General features: G+C 41.6%; 1 protein-coding gene across 2 annotated transcripts in view; it reads left to right on the forward strand.

The window, feature by feature from the left end:
• Window positions 1-24852, forward strand: part of LOC147020251 (procathepsin L-like) — a 56453-nt gene that overhangs the window by 22091 nt on the left and 9510 nt on the right. The window contains exons 2-6 of one of the 2 annotated variants that reach the window (XM_085895481.1): window positions 869-982; window positions 5340-5465; window positions 14330-14485; window positions 19019-19300; window positions 23340-23508. In XM_085895481.1, the coding sequence (XP_085751607.1) occupies window positions 869-982; window positions 5340-5465; window positions 14330-14485; window positions 19019-19300; window positions 23340-23508 (847 nt within the window). The remainder of the gene's footprint in view (window positions 1-868; window positions 983-5339; window positions 5466-14329; window positions 14486-19018; window positions 19301-23339; window positions 23509-24852) is intronic. The other variant, XM_085895482.1, reaches the window with a different exon arrangement.

The raw sequence follows: 24852 nt of genomic DNA on the forward strand, positions 1-24852 counted from the left end.
GGTGCAGCTCCCTGCACGACGCGAGCACCCCCTCGTCTGCCCTCGCCGCCTCTCCACAGCTCCGTCCCCTCCGTTCCGACTCCAACGCACACGACGACCAGCTCCTTCTCGCCAACTCCACCGCCCGCGAAGTCTTAACTCTCTGATCTCGACTCTCCTACTCTCCTCTCTGGACTGACGAACACGGTCCTTTTATCAGCCCCGTAGCTTCGCCCTCTCATCCTTGACCCCCTCCCTTCGACCTTTCACCTCGCTCCCCATTGGCCCGAGACAAAGTGGGCGTGAATGCTTTTTGATCCATAAATTTGCATATATCGATCGCCCTGGAGGCGGGGCCAAATCGCCCCTCGCTCACCGATTGGACGGCAAAAAGTGGGCGTGTGTCGTTTTTGATCCGTTTTTGAAGCACAAAATCCGTGATTTTGTACACGCTGTTCGGCGCGCGCCCTGCACGAGTCCAACACCGGTACCCACAGGCGGCGCAAGAACGGTGGCGATGCGACGGCTGCGAGGTGTGACGTGAAGGTCGTGGCGGTTGTGGTGAAGCGGCGTTGTGGTTGGTGGTTGATGTTGTGACTGGTGGTGGTAATCATGGCGGTTGGTCCAAAATAAAGATAGTAAAAGAAAAACGGCTATCCTGAAGAGTCGCAGCACGCATAAATGACATGTATTCCCACTAGACAACGGGTTTGGGCCTAACTACACATGTACTTACCGAGATACCTCACCTAAGGGACCTGAATGGTGGTTTGCGAATTTGGTAACCACAACAATACTTTCTGAAGGCACTGTATATGATAAAACATGAATGTGAGAATTTCAGCCAAATCTAATTAGTTCTTTGTTTTGTCTCCTCCTCACTGTACAGGTTTTCCTGAAAATACTTGTGCTGGTGCTTGATGTTGCATCTGCCCACAGTCTGGATCCTGCACTGAATCCCTCTTGGGAGGCATGGAAGCAGTACTATGGGAAGGAATACTCAGTACGAATCACAATGACAACCAAACGACCTCTCACCTATGTCGTGCTTGTTATTTTTTATTTGGTTTGGGAGATTTAGATAGTACGGCCCTGGCATAAGTCGCATTCTAATGTTGATTCCAAGTTGCCTTTAAAGCAGTGCCACCTTTCTATAACCATATATTGACTAGTGCTATATATATATATATATATATATATATATATATATATATATATATATATATATATATATATATATATATATATATATATGACCAGACAGAGCAAGCTAATAGCTCCTGCATGAAGGTCACTAGTGTGTCAGCTGAGTTTTGTAAAATTAACAATTCATTAATGATATAGTAATTTCCTGAGGCGAGCTTGTTTCGAGAAGCTTAGAATTCAAAAACCTTAAAACTGCCTTCAGTGTGACAACCTCTTATGTATTAGTCTACTCTACTGGCCTCGTGAATATGGCACCATGATATCTTAAATAATTTATGGTCATTTTAAACCTATGATGTTTTATATAGTACATAACCTTTTTTTTTGTTAACCCCCTTTGAGACGTCAGAGTGACCTTAACCGATAAGAAGATCCAGTATAGTTTAAGTATGTTGTGTGTTAAAGGCCTATTGTTTGATAATAGTAGCATAATGATAATTAAGGATGTGTTTGTGTGATAATTTTTCCTTACTTTTAAATTTCATTCTCTGCTCTTGGCTGAAGACATCGTCCTTTTGTGCAGTATCTGCCTGCACAGGGTGTTCAAAAAAGACCCAGATAACTTTGGTTGTTAATATATTTAGTTCCACAAATGATACGATACCCTTTGTTTTATATGATACAGAAACACATATAGTTTTCTTTATTTTTAGGTCTGGTGGTTTAATGTCAAACAAAATGGCGACTCCACAGGAGAAAGCTCAGTGCGTTGAATGTTTCCTTGAGACGAGATCCGACAAGCAAGCTCAGTGTCATTTCCGGACAAGGTGTGAAGGAATCCGCCATCGCGGACTACTATCAGAGAGTGGTACAAGAAGTTCAATGAGACTGGAAGTTGTGAGAAACAGAAAAGTACCGGCCGACCAAGCACGAGTGCAGCAGATGTTGAACGAGTGTGTGAATCATTTCAACAAAGTCCCAGAAAATCAATTTGATGCACATCTAGAGAACTGGGACTACCAATCACCACTGTACACAGGATTTTAAAAATAAAAGATTGAAGCTTTATGCCTATAAGGTGCAGATTCTGCATGAACTCAAACTAAATGACAGACCCAAACACAAGGTGTTTTGCCTTGGAAATGCTCAATCGCATAGAGGAAAATGAAGATTACCTGAAAAAGGTCATATTCACAGGCAAAGCTTACGCTCATGTATAAGGAAGGTCAACTGGCACAATGTGAGGATCTGGGGGTCTGAAACCCTCACGTGGTCATTGAACACATTCACAATAGTCCAAAGGTCACTGTGTGGTGTGGCCTTCTCTATGACCGCTTGGTGAGTCTGTTTTTCTTTGCAGAGTATACGGTGACTTCAACATTTTACAGGAACATGTTGGAACGATTCGCCTTCCCACATATTAAAGACCTGAAACCCAATATTTTTCAACAGGATGGCGCTCCCCCTCATTGGGCCTTCGTCATTCAATCCGTCCTGAATGAAAAATTTCCAGGTCGTTGGATTGGGTGAGACGGACCACCCACCTGGCCCCCATGATCATCAGACATAGCCCCCCTTGATTGTTTTCTGTGGGGGTTTGTTTAAGATGTTGTGTACAACACCGAGGTGGCAAACCTGCAGGATCTTTGTTCTTGGATCACAGCTGCATGCACACTGGTGAATGCAAACATGCTGAGCCAAACATGGAAAGACCTCGTGTACCGCTTTGATGTCGGGCATGTGACAAATGGAGCTCACATTGAAGTGTAATGATGGTGTGCACAAAATATTATGAGTTTCTGTATCATTCTATCATTTGTGGTTCTAAATATGTGATATTCTAAATATTTGTCTCTACCATTTGACAACCAAAGTTGTCTGGGTCTTTTTGGAACACCCTATATATCATGTCTTTCTTCCTTTCCTACTAATTATTATCCTCCATTAACACGGAGTCAACCAGCCATACATTCAGCACATATCCTTATATTTACATACGGTTGTTTCATTGTTCTTGGCACATCACAGGGATTTATTAACAAGCTCAGATTCACACGCAGACTGTCGTTGAGTTTGATTGTATGAGTGTATGACCATATGCAGACACACACACAAAAACCTAGCCTTTTTACAGCCATTTTTCCCTGCTGAGCAGGGGTTAACTTTTTTGCATGCTCCATGCAATCATGGTTCCCTTCTTGAGGGAATGTTTTTTTTTTATGGCTGGATGCCCTTCCTGATGCCAACCCTGGTCGCCTCTTACGACACACAGGGATATGGTACACCTATTCTAACCAGGGCATACACCAGGACCGGTACTCATTTCGCCGACATCAGAAGGATGACAGGTTGAGTTAACCCCCTGGTGTTAATTCAGTGGAAAACAGGGCTCGAACTCAGGAACCTAGGATCCCAAGCCAGCCACCCTAACCACTAAGCCAGCACCAGGCTCCATATGCAAACACAATGTGAAATAAACCAATAATTTTCTTCTGAGGCTCAGGATCTTTTTGGAAAAGATACACAGTTGTAGTTTTTATTAGAACAAACATAATGAGCAGTGAGCACTCATTACAAAGAAAGCTCTTATTTTAGAAAGAAAATCAACATGAGTTTTCATATTTAATCTAAACCTGTTTGAATACAAGAAGATTTCGTTTTGCTTTGAGAATATCCTGGTAGCTCATTTGAGTGAAATCTAAAGGTCAGACATTCAGAATACAGTAATGCCATTAAACGTGTCCACCCCCGAGCCTGGGAGGTCGGTGGTTCAATTCCAGCCCCAGCCGAGTCATAGTAAAAACTTTAAAATGGTACGTGCTGCTTGTTGCCCAGCAACCGAGAAGGATTGAGCATGGATGACCATAGGTTGGCAACCACTGCGCAGGCATGGTGTGCCGAGTGACCTTCGTTGGAGTTCCTTGTCAGGGAACTCGTATTAATAACACAAACTGCTTTTTCAACATCACACCAAGAAATTGGTACACCACCAACACGATAATTATCATAACAAAGGCAGGTGATGTTGAGTGCATGGACCTCCATATTTTTGGACTACAGGAAGAAGAGTTCAATATCCTGACAGGATAGCTGAAAAGTAGAGTTCTTGCTTGTGAGCTATATTGTCTGGGTGTAACCCTCACCGGGAAAACTGTCAGTCTGATTGCATCATGAAGTACACCATCCTTTGGGATTAAATGTTAAACCAGCTGTCTAGTCTTGCTCATGCTGGGGGTGGTGGGCATTAAACAACGAACGGTATATTTCGAAAACAGCAGGCTGTTGTGTGCCAATACCTTGACCAAATTCGACGCATTTACTAGTAGGAAGAAATTGTTCAAGAGGACTTTGCGTTACTTGCTGTAAGACAGCTTAGTCAGCACCAAAGCTTCATTTATTGAGTATTTCATTTTTCAGTGAGAATGAGTTTAAGGAAATTTACTCACATCCCTTTCTTTCTCCTTTGCCCTCTTTCTTGCATGATAGTGTCTTCATAGATTGGACATCCTGCCCTTCGGTTAGTTTGGATTGCAATTTCCGAAGGTTGCAGAAAGTTTATTTTATCATTAACCTCCACCATCGAAGATGGACGGAGGTTACTGTTTTCACCCCTGTCTGTTTGTTTGTTTGTTTGTTTGTGAACAGTGTTATGGAAAAACTCCTCGACGGATTTCGATGAAACTTGGTGGGGGGATTAGGTATGGTCCAAGGATCATGCCATTAGATTTTGGACTTGGTCCAAAGTCCAATATGGCCGCTATGGCGGCCATTTTGAAAAATATTTTAATATTTGTTTTTGCATTTCTACATGTTTTAAGTGATTTCCAACCCCCCCCCCCAAAAAAAAAAACAGAAAATTTTATCTGTTTTTTTTTCTCTAACAATTTTTTTTAGAGAATGAATTCAGAAGGTGGAGTACGAATTGAGTAGTGAGTACGAATGAATTGAGAATGTAAAAGTTAAAAGTAAAAGGGAAAGTTGCAAACTATAACTCTGTGAGCACTGTTGACATCAAATTGAATGAATAGGATATCAGGTTCACTTGAGTGACCGAGCAGTATTGGCGGCGGAGGTTTTACACTCCACTGAGTGCTCCCCCTCTAGTTAATACTGTCTTACCTCTTCAGATGGTTATCTTCAACTGGGCTGGGGCCGGGTTATCCAAAATTCAATTCACACCCACATTTGTCTTTTTCTCTGAACCAACCATACAGGCAACAGAAGAGTATCAACGGCACCTTGTTTGGGAGGAAAACCTGGAACGAATTCTGAAGCACAACTTGGAATACTCTTTGGGAAAACATTCCTGGACAATGGAGATGAATAAATTTGGAGACATGGTGAGCCAATAACGAATTAAATAACTCGAATATTGTACCTCCATTAATGTAAATTTCAAAAGACAGACACACACAACGTTTGGAATATGTAATCACGTGATGTGTTCATTATGAGTACGTGGCCCTCGAATACAAATTCAGAAGAAAGTAACCTCACACCCTCATTCCCCCCTCCCTCTCTCGAAGAAAGATCACCGTTGCGTGATCCAAGTTACATTTTGTCAACTTAAACAGCGAAGATGAAGATATATTTGTGTTTGCTCATAAACAAAGTCAGAGGTGGTGGAAATTTACCATAATGCAGAAGAAATAAAGAGAATGAAGAGGAGAGGGATAGAAGCAAAGGAAGTATGGTAGATATGAGGATGCATGTAGAGAAAGAGGGAGAAAGGGAGAACTAGTAACAGAGGAGGGAAAGGTATATCCATCCATCCATTGGGACCATACTTTGTGCAGAGCGTTGGTGCTGCCTCAGCAGTCTCCTTGGCTATTAGGCACTATAATATATATATATATATATATATATATATATATATATATATATATATATATGTATATATATATATATGTATATATATATATATATATATATATATATATATATATATATATATATATGTATGTGGAAAAGCAGAAGGAGAATGAGGAGGAGAGGTAGAAGGATCATAAATCATGTCCACCATTTTGGTAACTTAAGGGCATAGACAGAAGTGTCATCTTGACATATTCTCAACTGCCATGCCCTCCCTAAAAATTTTCCATTCAGTGTAAAACAACCAAGGTGACTGTTCAGATAATCATCAAATATCGAAAGGTACAGTGTCTATAGAAAGTCTCCACCCCGATTCAAAATTTTTACCTTTTTTTGCCTTATAGCCTGGAATTAAATTGCATTAAATCAGACTTTTCCACCTTGATTTTCACATCGTAACCTACAACTTCCAAGTGAAAAACAAGTTCAACAAATTTCAGAAAATTGATTAAAAACACAAAACTAGAATATCTTGGTTGGATAAGTGTCCACCCCCCTTCTAATAGCAATTGTAAATTAGCTCAGGTTTAACGAATCACCTTTAAAATCGCACACCAAGTTAATTTGCCCCCAGCTCTATTCATGGGCGTCGCATGCTTTGAAATGGGGGGGGGGGGGGGACATTGCTTATCCAAAGCATGAAACACGGACACATCGCCGGCGCAGACGCAGCAATTGTCGAATTCGAATTCAAGTTTTACACCCATCGGCGTCTTAAATATCCGGGGACTAAAAGAGCATAATGCCAACATGTCAAAAAATTGTAAGTTGACTGACCTCAAAACTTGCCGAAGATATGTACCCGCTTGTTGGTAGATCCACATAAAAACTGTGTCACAATGCCTTGGGTGTCCATTGCAGCTACTTGCTTTCGGTGCACATGACAAATCATTACTGAATTCAAGCGTTTCTGAGACATTGTTGCTCGAAGTCAGTTCTTCAATCGTCGTAGAGTGCTGAATGATCACTCTGCTTCACAAGAGCTTGCGGGACAAACAAGAAGCAACCTGAAATGATGTTCCACTTGAGGAAACATGCGGCGCACCTCCGCACCATGTTGCCAAACACCTTCCGGTATTCCTCCAAATTAGCACAGTCAGTCAGACTGATTCCAGAAGAAACTGAGTTCTTATTCAAGAAAAACCGAGAGTTCATGATTTTTTTTTTACTATGTCAGGGTTGAATGAACCGGAGATGAACATTTCACTCAAGTCATTGTACACAATTAGGTCGGTTGAAGGGAATTATTCTTTCAAGTTTTCTAATGCACCGTCAATGAATTTGAAGTGTTCAACTCTGGACGTTTCCTCTGCAGAACTGGCATTGCATTCATGTGTGCCTTCAATCCCTTCATCCAATCTCCTGGGCAATTTATGTTTGTGGGGAAGGGTCATAGGATCAAGTTTACACTGATCCAGCTTCTGCTGGGCCTCTTGGAAAATTTCCCTGAACTTCCTGTCGGTACGAAGAGATTGGAGATTCTGTGCCGTTACCTATGCAGCAGCAAGCATACCAGAAACTGTAACGCCTGATCCCTGAAGTGTCTTATTTAAACATTCAAGGGATTGGAGAAGTGGTAATGATGCAAACAGCCCAAGGACGCACTTTCCTGAAGAAAGACAGCTTAGAATGCCGTGGGCTCGAGATGCCATCTTCATACCAAACTCATCACTTGCTTGCTTTGCTGAAGGGCATCAAATACTGCATAATAATTATCTAAGACAGACTTCACTGCAGGAGATTGTGTGAGCCAACAGGTTGGGCAAATCGACTTTAGCCGTGTCGGGTGAGGGATGTCAGCATCGTCAACATGTATGTTTAAGCAAAAATGCTTAAGCTTGCCAGTCTGGCTATAGAGGGTCCCAAGTTCCTGCACATGATCAAGAGCATCTCTGACGAAGGGAGCTGATTGGACAGCTTTCGATGTTACGAGTTGGGTCACATGGGCGCCACAATGTACGTTGAGAGCTAGTGGTTGAAGTTTCTTGATCGCTGCCTGGCAACCTTTAAATTTCTCAGACATATTGCTCACCCCATCATAAGTTTGTGCTCTAAGGTTCTCAATAAGCAGCTGACACCTAATAAGGACGTCTTGTAACATCCTACAAAGTGAAACTCCAGTCGTTGATGGTACCTCATGGAGGCCAATAAGGGCTTCTTGAACAGAGAAGGAATCTGTGCCATGGCGTATATAAACTGATTCTTGCTCATTGCCTTGAATATTTTGCGTGCCATCAACTACAAGTCAAAATTTGGCAGACTTGTTATTCACCTCATTGCAAATGTCTTTTATGATGGTACAATTCATCAATTCTACAAGCTAATTTTGAATCTCTCCGCAGGTAAATGTTGTCTTTCGTTAAAGCCATGCCGCAAGGTTTGCATCATCCTCCGCCCGCAACTGTAAAAGCGATTTGAAATTTCCACCAGAGGCATCTTTTCCTCAAATTGCAAGACCTTGCTGGGCCAAGTAATGCAAGGAGGAAATGATCTTTAGCAGTGCTGACGGGGCAGATCTTTGTTCTTCTTGTAGTTTGTTGTTCAGTTGCCAGTTGACACCTGGTTGGTTTGTGTGATATTTAAGATTCTCAGAGGTAAGCCTGTGTGTGAATGATTGCTCATGTACTCTGAACTTTTCTGTAGCTTTCTTCCAGTTACAGAAACCTGTTGAGACAAAGGTCTCTTCTTAACAGCGGGCTTGTTGATTAAGTTCATGACGACAAGCGTCAGCACAAGTGTAACAGAAGACACCACTGATGCTCTCATCAAAATGCAGCCAAGGGTAATCTTTAAACCACCGTTGCTGGAACTTCAGCTTTCGGTTTGGCAGTACTTGGACTGGGATGTAATTCACATCAAGTTGGAAGGGTTGATCTGGAAAGCAAGACTGAGTATTCGTACACGCAGCACCTTCTTCTGCTTGTCCTTTCTTCATCGTTGAAGAAGCCTTCCCGTTCTGGGACTTTTTCTCCAGATTAGTGGACGGGGATGTGTCAGAAGATGCAGCGGTGAAATAGTTTTTGATTTCCAGTTCCTTCATCGACAGAAATATAAATTTCAATGGAATGAGCTTTTTTTATGATTAGCAAAAAATAAATTTTGAGGGTACATATCCTTATCCGGTATCTCGATACGTGTATGGATAGGGATGCGTGACATGTTGCGAAACCTCTCTATTGTTGCACGCTGCCATCTCAAATCTAAAAATTCATCGCTCCGTAATTTTTTTGCATTTATTTGGCCTTACTGTCCCAAAATAGTGGCACTCCTGTCCGAAAGCTGGGCAAAAAAATGGTCCAGCAAGATCAAGTTACAAAAAAGTCATGAAATGAGCGTTCACCCATGTAAATAATTAGCATTTATTATTTCCAGTGGATGGCATTGCATTGCCATTTGAAGTTTGTTCTTATTTTATATCACAGAATTTGACAGAAGAGCTTGTGTCCCAATTCTGTTTTTTTCTGGGTACTTTACCCTTCTGCCCAGGTTTTTATAGTTTATGGTTTTAAACTTGTCTGAGCTGTCGGCAGCATCCACACTCTCTCACTCAGGCTCAATAATTTCACTTTTTGATTTTTTCACACCTCTGGTAAAATGATTATAACTTTAAATTTTCCTACCTGAAAACCATCAGCCTGAAGCCTTAGTGACACATACCTGGTTCATCTTGGGATAAACATATTGTAATACATTCAAGCAAAAGTCTGCATCAAAGAGGATTGAACTTGAGTATGCAGAACTCTCTTGTAACTTATTATATTTGATCTGTATATTATTTCACAGTACGTAATATTGGTAATAAACCATCAGCGTGCCCTGGCCCCTTGATTAGTTGGCAAACCTGCGTAGTGCTACATGCGCATCAAGGGCACATTGTGATCAACGCCATAACATTGACATGGACCCATTGTAATAAGCCAGAGGGTGTGTTGAAAAGGCTTGATACATTAGAGATCATACAACGTACACTTTATTCAACAAGAACAGGACAACCTGTAACAACACAGAAGCATAGCTAAGTTTGTCGCTTAATACAACAAGCATAAAAATACTACATACATGAAACATAATAGTTCAACAAGAAACATAACGATTAATAGGCCTACCGTATTCGACACACACACACACACACACACACACACACACACACACACACACACACACACACACACACACACACACACACACACACACACACACACACACACACACACGAAAACACACACACAAGCACACACACACAGACACGCACACACACACACACACACACACACACACACACACACACACACACACAAAAACACACACGCGCGCACACACACACACACACACACACACACACACACACACACACACACACACACACACACACACACACACACACACACACAGTATCCACCTTGTATATCGCATTCACTACGGGTCAAGGGAGGACCTGGATATACAACCTATGACGCTATGTTGTTGTTGTTGTTGTTGTTGTTGTTTAACTATGGGAAGGGAAAGATCTAGGCTCGAGGGCTTGCAGGATGGAGGATTTCGAATGACAAAATCTATGAAACCCACCCCCCTGATAGGTTTTTTTTTAAATGAGGGTTTCTTCTTCTTCTTCTTCTTTTTCTATTTGATATATTTTAAGATTATTTTCAAAATCTGTCAATATAAATAGAAAAGTGTGGGGGGGGGAAATCGATATATTGTCCCCCCCTGTATAAAAAGTGAGGGGGGCATGCTCCCCCATCCCCCACCATTCGATGCCCAGGCCTCTGTTAAATTGTAGTGATTTTGATTATTTCAGAATAAAATCAGCTGTTCCTGTAGGTATACTCTCCTGGTAGTGCATTTCACAGCAAAGACTCAACCATGAAACCCAAGGAGCTTTCAAAAGACCTCCGGGATAAAGTTGTGGAAAAGCACAGATCAGGGGATGCATATAAAAATATTTCAAATGCCTTGAATACCTCTTGGAGCATAGTCAGACAATCATTAGGAAATGGAAGGTGTATGGTATCATGAAGAAGACCCTGCCTAGATCAGGCCTTCCCTCCAAATTGGATGACCAAGCAAGGAGGGGACTGATCATAGAGGCCACCAAGAGGCCAATGGAAACTTTGAAAGAGCTTTATGCATTTATGGCAAAGACTGGTCACTGTGTGCATGTGACAACAATATCCCAAGCACTCCATAAGTCTGGCCTGTAGGGTAGGATGGCAAGAAAGAAGCCATTACTCAAAAACCCCCACCTTGAGTCCTGTTTGAGGTCTGCAAAAAAAAATCACTCCGGAGATTCTGAAGCCATTTGGCAAAAGGTTTTGTAGTCTGACAAAACCAAGATGGAACTTTTTGGCCGAAATGCAAAACGTTACGTTTGCCGCAAACCCAGCACAGCACATTACCCAAACACCATCCCTATTGTGAAGCATGGTGGTGGTATCATCATGTTGTGGAGATGTTTCTCATCAGCAGGGACTGGGGCATTTGCCAGGATAGAAGGGATGGATGGAGCAAAATACAAAAAAATCCTCGAGGAAAACCTGCTGCCCTCTGCAAGAAAGCTAAAATTGAGACGGAAGTTCACCTTTCAGCATGACAGTGACCCGAAGCATCCAGCCAAAGCTACATTGGAGTGGCCAAGGAACACAAAGATAAATGTCCTTGAGTGGCCCAGTCAGATCCCCGACCTAAATCCAATCGAAAATCTGTGACATGACTAGAAGATTGCTGTCCATCAACGCGACCCATGCAACTTTACTGAGCTTGAACAGTTTTGGTCAGAATGATGGGCAAATATTTCCCAATCAAGGTGTGCAAAGTTGGTGGAGACCTATCTCAACAGACTAACAGCTGTAATTGCTGTCAAAGGTGTTTCCACCAAGTATTAACTCAGGGGGATGGACACTTATCCAACCAAGATATTCTAGTTTTGTATTTTTAATTAATTTTCTGAAATTTGTAGCATTTGTTTTTCACTTGGAAGTTGTGGGTTACGATGTAAAGTAAATAAAGGTGAAAAAAGTCTAATTTAATGCAATTTAATTCCAGGCTATAAGGCAACAAAAGATGAAAAATTTAAAACGGGGTGTAGACTTTCAATTGGCACCGTCGGTGACCCAGGCCTTGAAAAGGCGACACTCAGGCTTCAGGCCTCTATGTCAGCATATGAGCCATTGCAATGGGAATCTCTCCGAGATAAATAACCAGTGTTGTTTTTTTATTTTCGGGTCAGTCTAAGGGCCATTGAAACTGGAATCTATCCGAGCAATATAAATAGGGTTATTTTTTATTTTCACGTGTGATCGAGGCAGTGGTTTGTTGTCTATACACCGCCCAAAGAAAGGGAGAGGTGTTGTATGTAATTTTCGCACACTCAAGAGAACCTTTGAGTTTACAATATGTACATTTAAAGACTGAACAATGCGTCGTCTATCACGAAAGAAAGGTACGTTTTGATAATAAACCCAAACAGGAAATAAAATAGTCATGGAGGTCATGCATGTTGATACTACAAAGTATAACCAGAGAGTTGGTGTCAAAGCCACCCAATGCTCGCCTGTTTATACATTTATCGTTTTAAAAAGACTAGTCTAATAATATTTTTTATAAAGCATTGCAGTGAAGTCTGATCCAAATAATTTTAAAGCAATATATGTATTTGTATATTGTAATCAGTAAAAAATAGTGTGGTGGATAAAAACATTAGAAAGGAAATAACTTGCACCAAAAACTTTAACATTTTCACGCTCACGCTGACGCTCACACTCACGCCGGGGGTATCGCTATAGCTCTCTGTTCTTCGAACAGGCGAGCTAAAATTAAAAAAAAATCATTTGTTACTTTCAACTTCACTACACCAATAGTATACCCCAAAGGAACCTCCATGCCAAATATCAGCATCCGAGTACACATATTAAATGAATGGCAAGCTTCTAAATAACTTGCACCAAAAACTTTAACGTTGATGTGCTACAAAAAAGTGAAGTTCAAAACAGGTCAAAAATTTAAAACATTTGAAATTATTTTTTAATTTCAACTTCACTACATCAATAATATACCCCAAAGGAACCTCCATGCCAAATATCAGCATCCTACTACACATATTAATGAATGGCAAGCTTCTAAGTAACTTGCACCAAAAACTTTAACATTTTCAAGCTGACGCTGACGCTGACACTGACGCTGACGCTCACGCTCACACCGGGGGTATCGCTCTTGCTCTCTGTTCTTCGAACAGGCGAGCTAATAAAAATGTTAATATTTGAAGTCTTTAATAAAACAACTCCAACCTGTTATTCCTGTCTTCAGACATGGTCAATTATATGTTGCATTGTCACATGCTAAACAATTTGAGGATGTCAAGATAAAGGTAGTCAGTAATGGCCAACAGCATAAAAAATTGATGGCCACAATGGAATATTTCCCATAATGTTTACTCAGAGGTCCTGCAGTGACGCCATTCCAGGCAACTAGTGGAGGGCAACTATAATTCACATTTCAGCTATCTCGGATTTATAAATAAATTGTATTTCACATGTGCATGGACATGTATTCACATATTACATTACATAATGTATTCACACATTACATTATACCATTTCTGGATCTGGTGATTTGCCAGTGCCCATTTTGGAAAACTCTACGTGCAGCATCCAACTCAAGATGCCCAAATACCATACATGTCTATGCCCGAGGGTTTCACATGGGTGCTGTCCATAAATCAATGCCTCACCATAGATGAGTGTCCATATGGATTGCTGTGTTATTATATAAATCATTACAATGACAAATACGAGTGTAGATATGGATTGCTGTTTGATTGCATATATCATCACATTATCATATATGCATGTAGATTTGGATTGCTGGGCAATTACATAAATCATCAAATATGACTATAAATATGGATTGCTATGCGATTGCATACATCATCATATTATCTCAAAATCATATCTATACTTTAGCAGTCTTAACAGTTAATGAATATTATGCTAGCAAACTCCCTAAATATTCTATACTCGAATGGGAATGAATGCCCTTACAACAACCTGGTGGAACTGGCTTATTATCTGCTGATGTATATCAATGGATTATGAATGCTTTTAGAAATACTTCAGACTTTCTGCTATATTCTTGAAATATTTGGTAGTGTTGTTGCAGTATCTTTACATCATCCACCTCCACAGTTGATCCACAGGCAGTGAAATGGAATCGGCCCAAACACATACTCTTAACGAAGACATAATTTAATGATGAAGATGATGGAAAAAGTACTGCATGAATTTTTAAATACTGTATTTCAGTTTTTCATTAATTTAATCACAACAATGTCCAACAGAAACCAAAAGAGTTTCATAAGACCATGAATGGATACCGCCATCCAGCTGGAAGACTACATGGAGCTCACGCTACATTCCTGCCACCCGCATTCTTTCATCCCCCACCTAGCATTGATTGGCGTGATTATGGATTTGTGACCAATGTGAAAGATCAGGTGAGTTATTGATTTGTTTTTGAAGTGTATGAGAAGGTATAAGGGAATTCTGGCAAGTTATCAGATGATTATCATGGAGACATAATATGTTTTTGAGCCCCTTGATTTTTACCTGTGACATGTCACTGATCTACAAGAGCTTAGTTTTGCTGCATATTGTTGGAGTCGATTTTTGAAATGTGCACCCATTGGTCAGATAACTGCTGGACCACACGCACATCTTTCACTTGACTCCACCCACCATATCACCCAAACAAATGATATGGCCTCCATCTTGGTTTTCTGGTGGGCCAAACACATGAGGCCTGTAGGCCTCTGCTGATTATCCACTGTCCGGTTTGTTGTGTCAGATTTCCATTGGCTTTGTTTGGGTCGAGTGTCAATTATGATGAGGGACTCCGAAAAATCTAATCATGTGTCAAATAAAAATTCTTAGTAAGGTTTAATAAAGCCCGCATGTGCCTCCCTAAAAAAGTAGCGTTACGTAATTTTTGAATGGTCCCATAATGGGGTTAAACATCTGTGCCGTGTGACAAATCGGCTTGTTCTGATATTACCATGGCAGAGGCAGACAACAATAAGAGGTGTCGAGTTAATCTTTTAATTGTGCATTCAATGTGTTTTTCCAAATCTCGCTGTTCATCTTTTAAGAGTGTTTTAAATGCGTGTTTCCCAATCAGCCCGTTACCGGATTTTGTTGCGTGTTGTGACCACAGTGCGGTTCTTCTTGTTTTTGAGGTACCTGCTGGGATTATTCTTAATTTGTTCAGGGGTGCTGGCTGGATAGCTTAGAGGTATACATGCTTACCTTTGTCTTGTGTAGCCTGGGTTAAATTAGCAGCCCAACTATAAGCTGTTGCATTGGCACTTTGCAGGCACAGTGTTGCATCACAAAGTATGCCATCACTCAGATGGACATTAATCTGGTGGAAGTTAAAGATCTCACAGTGTCTTTCACAAATACAAGGTGAATTATTGCCAGCATCTTGAACAAATTACAAATTACTGCCTAAACAACAGGGAGCAAGTGGTCTGGTCTTCATGGAAATTCCTTGACACCAAGTTACACACCTTGCTATCTCAAAAGTGTGGTTGTTAGGTGTTCTGCAGGTGCTCCACTAGACACAAACCCCCATGCCCAGATGTTCACATCATACATAAGTGGAAATCTTTGGATAATCTGACATAGAACATGACAGATCTGATGTACAATTTCCTCCATCAGCTGAAGGACTTTGACACTATTAAAAATTGATAATCACTAGTACGTGCCCGTACGTGCGTGACCGTACGTGCAAAAAAAAAAAAACTTTCAAACCGCGAGTCGGAAACAAACACACAGGCCGTTCCTTCGCTCTCGTAAAAGACGACTGGATTGGGGCGTTGTGTTTATCTATAAATGTGCATAAGAAATCGAGAAATTATTCGAATACATTAAGTCATCACCATCCGGAAGTCGTGCGTGCCCGTATGGAATGTTCACATGCATTCCACCAATTATCGCTTGCATTGAAGTAACAACTGCTGTGATACTTACACACACAGTTAATTAAAATCAAGTTTACCTCCCTGTCTTTGCTTGCCATGACATTCGCTGCCATTGACCATTGCCACTCCGACGCCACGGTAACTAAGGCACCGATTGATCCCCATAGTAACCGGCACGGCACGTGACGTCATCGTCGGCCGGCCGCGTATCGGCCTACGCGAAGTTAAGTACTCACTATCCGGAAGTTCGCATATCGCAGTTACGATTATTCGCAATTTAGTTTTAATGGCCAATTATTCAATTAGCGCCAACGTATTTTGCCTTTTCGCAATGTCATCGCAAGGAAAAACACAAAGAGAAGAGAAGAAGAAGAATAAAAAAAAAAACGTACGTGCAAAAAAAAATAAACCAAAAAAAACCAAAAACTTTCAAACAACCACACAGTCTATTCCTTCGCTCTCGTAAACGACGACTGGATTGGGCATTGTGTTTATCTATAAATACACATAAGAAATCGAGAAATTATTAGAATACATTAAGTCATCACCATCCGGAAGTCCGTACGTTGTAACCCGTCATGGGGAACGCGGCTGAGGTTCTCTTCCCCATCAGCCACGCCTATGCAGCAATGTGTCTTGTCATTCGTTGGTAAATAAATGGCCATAACTTGGGAAGCACTTGTCCGATTAATATCAAACCTTGAAAAGGCACATACTCAGGTCCCCAGTAATATAGCTGGCAAGTTTCAATTAGATCGGGCCAGTGGTTGTCGAGAAACAGCGGTCACACACACACACACACACACACACACACACACACACACACACACACACACACACACACACACACACACACACACACACACACACACACACACACACACACACACACACACACAGCTGGAATTATTGATAGATGACGATCTTTAATTCTCAAGGCATTTGCCCCAAAACACTAAATGAGTGGATCCTACTACACCCCCTCCTCAAATCCCCTATATTGTGATTTAGATATCAATACCATGCCAATTACATTATCATATGACAATGGAAAACAAACTTTTGGTGAAAGTTATTAATTTATCTGTAAAGGCCTTAGTTATTTTATAACTTGGTTTATGCAGTTCTTCAGCTAAAATGTAGGGTCGGTCGGTCGAAATATAAATATAATTTCAATTTTTAGAATTTATATATTTTTATGATTTTTTTCGGATGTTCCATTGGAAAAGGCAAGGTTAGGTGGTGGGGGGGGGGGAATATAAATCCCAGACCAGGAGGATCTAAGAAAACATTGAATATGGAAGACCATTCAAATGCAGGATGCCCATGTTCACTGAATCATCTGATGTGAAAAACAATAAAGAAGGATTAAAACTTGTTTTTACAATATAGTCTGGCATGTTTTTCTTATAGAAACCTGTTGGATCATCAAACAAATGGAAACAATGCTGAGGAAATTACTGTCCAAGTCATAGATGTGTGTGTGCACACCAGTGCATCGTGCTGGATATGATTTAAAAAAGGTGTCGACTAGGAGTCAACACGGTCAAAACGGTCAATCAGAGCCATAACCAGCTCTTACTTTTCAGTGGGCATCTGATCGTACCGTCTCCCCATCCCCATGAGCACATCAAAGGCTGATTTCTGGTCCGTTGAAGGCTGAATATCAGCATCTCGCAGGGAAACTTTGACGTACTTGGCACCGAAATCTTTCAATATGAACAACGGTGTGCAACTTTCGATGGAAACAAAATCGGCACGATCGAGAGTAGCGTGTGAATCATCCCTGCTGCTGCACTGAATTGATGCAATAGTTCGGCCAGAATATTCGTCGTCAAAGATGTTGCGTGATTAAATCACCAATACAGTCACTCAAATTTATACCGCTGACAGACTTCTTAACAATCACTTTCGCTCCAGAAACCACAGTCAATCTGAACCACGCTGGCCACTGCTCAGATGCCATGACCGAAGACGACTGCGCAGTTCTACTGCGCAGTTTGGTTAAAGGTGACTCGGCATTTTGGCGCACGCACACAAAATTATATTTTGAATATAAATGCCGACGTTTACATTTCGGGTTTTGAAACTTTGCACCTTCGGCGGAAAATGTATAAATATAAAAGGCTAAAAATGTGTTTTATATTTATATTTCATTTCGGCAAATATACCGTTGGTGGATCCGTAAACCAAGTTATAAAATAACTAAAGCCTAAGAGGGAATGTTTTTCATTCATGTTGAAGAGAACTGTTGCCACAGGAAAATAAATCAGCTGCTTATTCAACTTTAAGTTACATACAAACGTTTTGCAGTCTTGTTGCTAAGACCAAAATACTTCATGAAATGCAACTAATGACAATCAGTACAAAGACTATGATCTGATACCTCTGTTGTTCTCCATTGACTGTGATATGTCCCTTCATTCTTGATTTGTACAATGAGCCTGGTGTGGCTTAGTGGTTAAGGCGGTGGCTTGGGATCTGTGGGGTCCTGAGTTTGATGTGGCTCAGTGGTTAAGGCGGTGCCTTGGGATCTGTGGGTCCTGAGTTCGAGCCCCACTGGCTGCTGAGTTAGCATCAGGGTGGTTGACTCAGCCTGTCATCCTTCCGAAGGTCGGCAAAATGAGCACCAGTATACTGGTAATTATCCCTGCAGGGTCGAAAGCGACTAAAGGGTTGGCGTCAGGAAGGGCATCCGGCCGTAAAAACATTGCCAAAAGAAAGGGTACCATGATTGGAGCCTGCAAAAAGCTGACCCCTGCTCAGGGATAAAGACTTTCAAATGGTGTGATGATTCTTGATTTGTACAGCCGTTAAACCAACCTTTTCCCCTAAGTTACAGCTTAAATTTGCCGACTTTACTCATGTAATGAACGCTACACACGGTCAAAGAAGCAAAACATATTTCTGAACGATTGTTTCATCACATTCAATATGACAATGTTTTGCCCATCTAAATTTGGAGGTCAATATATGGTGATGATCACTTGCAATATTTTTGCTGAAAATGCAAAGGTTCGGTGGTTTATATGTACATGTATGCAGGGCCAGTGTGGATCTTGCTGGGCCTTCAGTTCGACTGGTGCTTTAGAGGGACAACTTGCTCGTTATCGGCGCATCCTGAATTCAGCATCTCAGAGTCACCAGAATATAATGAATACAAAAGAAGAGGCAACCTTGGTGTCACTGAGTGAACAGAATCTGGTGGACTGTTCAAGAGTGGAGGGGAATGCGGGCTGTGAAGGTGGATGGATGGACCAGGCCTTCATGTACATCCGTGACAACAGAGGAATTGAATCGGAGCAGTCATATCCATACAGTGCCAGGGTACCTGAAAATTTTAATTTTCCTCTTGCATCTGTTGTTTCTCATCTTTAAGTCTCTTTACAAGCAGCTTTATCCAAACTTGGGAAAGCTTTTTGATCTCAGCCAGAGTTTCAGATTCATGGAGTGTTTCAAACTCAGTGTGAGTTCCCTGTATTTATAATACATGCAGAGTTTCAGGATAGCTATGATGAATAATCACCTGGTTTCCCTGTAAGTGGTCTTTCACACCACAGGCAGGTATTACTCTCTCACTGCAGGAAGGTCGGTGGTCTTTCTGTCTTCTACGTCTCCTCTCCAGCCTTGCTCCCCCCCTGTTCTGTCTGTGATCTGTCCCCTCCATATTTCTACAGGGTGCTCAAGGTCCACCAGCAACCCCCTGCTGGTAAAACTACCAAAATCAAGAATCACTGCTCACCTTCACTCTCTCATCCCTCTTTTTTTCCCCATCTTTGGAACAAACTCCCACACTCTCTTCAATCCCACTCTTCCCTCCAGGTCTTCAAAACAGCTGTTCACCACCATCTCTTATCTTCCCCCATCCAAAACCACAATTTTTTCTACCCCCGCCAATCCACCCCAAACCCACCTCCTTCAAATTCCTTGCTTTCCTTCCTGAAAGCCCCTGTAGTGTAAGGACCTGAAAGTCACTGTCATGTCCATCTTATTTACTCCCTTAGTGGGGCGGCTTAGCCCAAATATTCAAAAGAATTGTGCATTTTGTGATACAAGCATCAAATTTGGCAAAAATGTACATTAATATGTTGCGAACATTTTCAGATATTGGGCCACTTGATATTCTCTCTTTATGTCCGCCATATTGGATTTCAAAATGGCCGCCACTTGAAATCGACATTTGCTATTATCTCTGGACGTAATGCATCTATTGACTTGATTCTGGTATCTAAATGCATGTTTTTGGGGGCAAGGAATCCAATGGTACTATTTTCAACTTAATATTATCTATCACAGTCTGTTATATAATTTTATTTGGAAATTATCTAGGCAAATATTGGATTCAACACAATACTTTGAAAAGAATGTCTTAGTTCTGTAAATATAAAAAAACTATACTAAATCACGAGTAACAACTCAGACAAGCTCATATATGCTGGCAGTATAAAATATAAATTCATATCCCATTAGGAAACAAAGTGACCCATTCATTTGTGTTTTTCATATGTTAATATGTTTTCATATGTCATATGGCTCCAAGAAGCCAGAGCATAGGTCAGCAACAGCTCGCCTCCATCAAGAATGACCGTGAACTCTTCGCACGCCTGTACATTGGCTGCCAGATGAGGGATGGAAACCTTGAGGAGTTCTTTTGTCACGAGAATCAGGCATGTCCTCCTGCATTGTCTGATGGTGGAAGCCTCTGCACTGGTACCAAGAATGATCTCTTCACATGCTTGGAAGAAGTCTCCGACGCAAAGACAGAGACTCCTGTCACGACCTGTATTGTGCTTGATGGAGCAGCCATCGTCCAGATGCTGAAGCCGGCTGCATCAAAGACCTTTGAAGAGTATGCACAACAGATCTTCATCCCATATATGTCCACGAAGCTGCAAACAGTGTCACGCCTGGATCTGGTCTGCGATACTTACCTTGCTGATTCACTGAAAGGTAGTACACGTGCAAAGCGGGGACAAGGTGTGCGGAGACGTGTGGTGGCTGCCGCAGCCATACCAGGAAACTGGCAGAACTTCCTACGAGTGGACAGCAACAAGACTGAGCTGTTCAGGTTCCTCTCAGCAGCTCTCATGGAATGGTTTGACCAGGAGGACAAGCAACTCGTCATTACTGATGGAGAGGCAGTGCTCAGCAAGCCACTACTGCCAGATCTGACCTCACTCGCCCCATGTAACTATGAAGAAGCTGACAGTCGGATGTTGCTGCATGCATCTCACACAGTCGAGCATGGACACCATGCAATACTCATCCGGACTGTAGACACCGATGTTGTGGTGCTGGCAGTGTCCCTGGCACAGGAGTTGCTACCAGAAGACAAACTGTGGCTGGCATTTGGAACAGGCCAGAGTTTCCGATACCTAGCAGCACACGAAATAGCAGCTGGATTGGGACGAGAGAAGGCTCGTGCACTGCCAATGTTCCACGCTCTAACTGGATGCAACACTGTGTCTAGTTTTCATAGACATGGTAAGAAGACTGCGTGGGCAGTACTGCCAGAACTCACTGAGGCGCTGCTGCTGCTGCTGTTCTCTGCACCTCGTGACATACCAGACGATGCAATGCGCATCATCGAGAGGTTCGTGATCCTGTTGTATGATCGAACCAGCAAATGCACAGACATTGACAAGGCCAGGAGGAAGCTCTTCGCAAGGAAGAACAATGTGCAGCTCATCCCTCCAACGAAGGCAGCTCTGGAGGAACATGTCAAGAGGGCAGTGTATCAAGGTGGACATGTGTGGGGTCAGATACTGCTGCCAGCACTAGAGCTCCCTCCACCAACCAACTGGGGTTGGTCAAGGACTGGAGAAGGACAGTACACACCTTACTGGACCAGGCTAACTGAGGCAGCTCACAGCTGCATTGAGCTGGTTTCTTGCAAGTGCAAGAAAGGGTGTGTGAGGCGCTGCAAGTGCAAAAAGGCTGCCCTTCAGTGCACAGCCCTCTGTGTGTGTGAAGGGGACTGCACATGACGATGAGTCAACAACATACATGTACTTGTGGCAATGCTGAACTTGTTAACATGATACTGTTTATGTACACGTATCTTCAGTACCGGTATATACCTAGCCACAGATACCAGTACACCTAGCCTCAAATACTAGACCATGTAGCATGTCAGTATTATACCTGAGACATTTTCAGAACTAAGACATTCTTTTCAAAGTATTGTGTTGAATCCAATATTTGCCGAGATAATTTCCAAATAAAATTATATAACAGACTATGATAGATAATATTAAGTTTAAAATGGTACCATTGGATTCCTTGCCCCCAAAAACATACATTTAGATACCAGAATCAAGTCAATAGCTGCATTACGTCCAGAGATAATAGCAAATGTAGATTTCAAGTGGTGGCCATTTTGAAATCCAATATGGCGGACATAAAGACAGAATTTCAAGTGGCCCAATATCTGAAAATGTTCGCAACATATTAATGTACATTTGTGCCAAATTTGGTGCTTTTATCACAAAATGCACAACAGGTTTGCTATGCTGCTACACTACCTGTACCCCACACCATCCCTATCCCTTCCACAGATCTCCTCATATCTCTGTTCCCCACTCTTTTGTGCTTCCCTTTCCCACCCCTCTTGTCTCCTGCTCCCCTTGTTGTACATTCTGTGTGTTAGCTCTTATATGAGCCTCGACATTGAATATATAAATATATATATTAAAACGTGTGAAATTCAACCATCATGTTTTTCTCTCTTTAATGATGGTGGAATTGCAGTGCGGTCTAAGAACTCCAACTGCCATTTCACCAGTGAATTCTGTACATTATAGCATGTTTTGGTGAATCTGTGGCAGACAGGAGGTGCCCTCAATTTTTTCCCCATTGTATATGCATCGTATTGGGAGTCAATTATGGATGCGGCCCACAGGTGTGCACTGTTTTCTAAGAATCACAGTTGTGCTGCTTATTAGTTCCCCTGGTAAGCAAGAGCAGGAATTTGTAATTTGACCAGAAAGCCAGCAGCACCTCGTCCTCTCTTCGTCAAAATGCACTGTGGGGTCTATTAACGTTAAACTAATAAGAGCAGATGGGCCCCAAGCTTGACATTCATCTGAGGGACAGTGTAAGATAGTAGTGACAAACACCCCATGTGTGAAAACACAAATCTGATAGTTTTATAGTGTGGTTGAGAACCGCACCCACTACAGACAGTTCAGAAGCAAGTGTGCCGTCCTTATGTCAGAATCCTTCCTCAACAGAAAAATTATCAATTGAAAATTGGCTTCAACCAATGTATTTGTATATCGACATAATGTTTTGTTTCCCCTCTCAACCCACCATCCAAAACAATGTTTTTTCAATGCCCCCCTCCCCTCCCTCTCTCCATCTACAGGATGATCAACAATGCTTGTTCGACCCACGTCTTTCTGTTACTTCTCTCTCTACATATGTAGACATCCCACAGGGTAATGAGACTGCTCTGAAAATTGCTGTCGCCTCAGAAGGACCGGTTTCTGTTGCCATTGATGCCAGTAACGCATCATTTCAGTTTTACAGTTCAGGTGAGCAAATGAACATAACGTCAATGAGTGCAGATGGCATCTTATGAGGAAATGTACACAGGAAGAGGCCATGGAACCCATCATTCAAATGCACCAAACCTATATCAGTACACAGATACCTTTTCAATTTTTTTTTTTTATTGGCAGGTACATAGCACAATTATATTATTAATATCCAGTAATTTTATGGCATTTGCACATATTTTCAGAGTTCTGATGTATTTGGAAGAATTTGCTGCTTTGGGATAGTAGTTATGTCATTAATTGTGATGAAAGAGGGGAACGAGGCATGAGGTGTTTGGAGTCTGGGAGTAGAGAAGCATTTTCAAGGTAGAAGAAAAATGGTGAAGAGGGGCTGATAAAATACAAAGGGCACGGAAAGTGAAGACTTGGAGGGGAAAGGTGCAAAAGAAGCAGAGTGATGAGGGTGGGAGTACCTGTTGGAAGTAATGACCACATTGTACATCAATGATGATTTACTTGTAATGCATTTACTTCAAAGTCCATGTCTACTATGCTCTGTCATTGCAGTGTATTCTATGAGAACCTATCAACCTAATCTAAAAATGACTTGGACATACTGATAAAATATGCTCAGACAATTGAGATGGATTTCATGAAATCCAAGCTCAGAAGGACGTACAGGTGGATTGATGTAAGCCTTCATAACCGTGCAAGATCCGCTATAATTACACAATAAGCCGGAAGAGCTTGTGCTTTTTAATGTGTAATTGTCCTGACTGCCTCTCCAGACCTGTTTGTGTTGACCACAGTCAGGATGGTGCGTGCCAGAAACAAGAATGGTCAGGATCCATATGGCAATATCCTCTTGGTCAGAATCCATGCCAGTGTGGCGCATGTTTCCTCATGCCAAAACAGTAAAGGAGTTTATTGTCGCTATAATTTGTAATTTTAAATTAACTTTACTGAAAGAATGTATTATCACCTTTGGATAACTTCAGAGCCTATTTATTATCACCTTTGGATAACTTCAGAGCCTAGTCAGGGGAAGAGATTATTAACATATATTTTCCATTTATCTATTCCAAGGATTCGGACCTCTGAAATCGAGTTCTGGATGAGGCACCGGTACACATCTACTAAAATACAGCTGTGAGAACACTACCCGTTCCACTCGACGTCAATGTCATGTAAGACAAATGTCCAAGTAGGACATTGGTACTACTCCCACGAATGGCCTGCTTAATGCTAATTTAGAAGTGTAAAATTTGGAAGACCCGCAGCACTGAGTGGATGGGCCATGTGTCTTTAATGTCCTGACGCCAAGTACATCACGCTTATCCAAGCGAAAGATATTCTTAATTTATCCCTAATTAATTTAAT

Source organism: Eptatretus burgeri, chromosome 9 (assembly GCF_056783735.1).
Source record: "Eptatretus burgeri isolate ZD-2024b chromosome 9, Ebu_testis_v1, whole genome shotgun sequence".
In the NCBI taxonomy this organism is placed as follows: domain Eukaryota; kingdom Metazoa; phylum Chordata; class Myxini; order Myxiniformes; family Myxinidae; genus Eptatretus; species Eptatretus burgeri.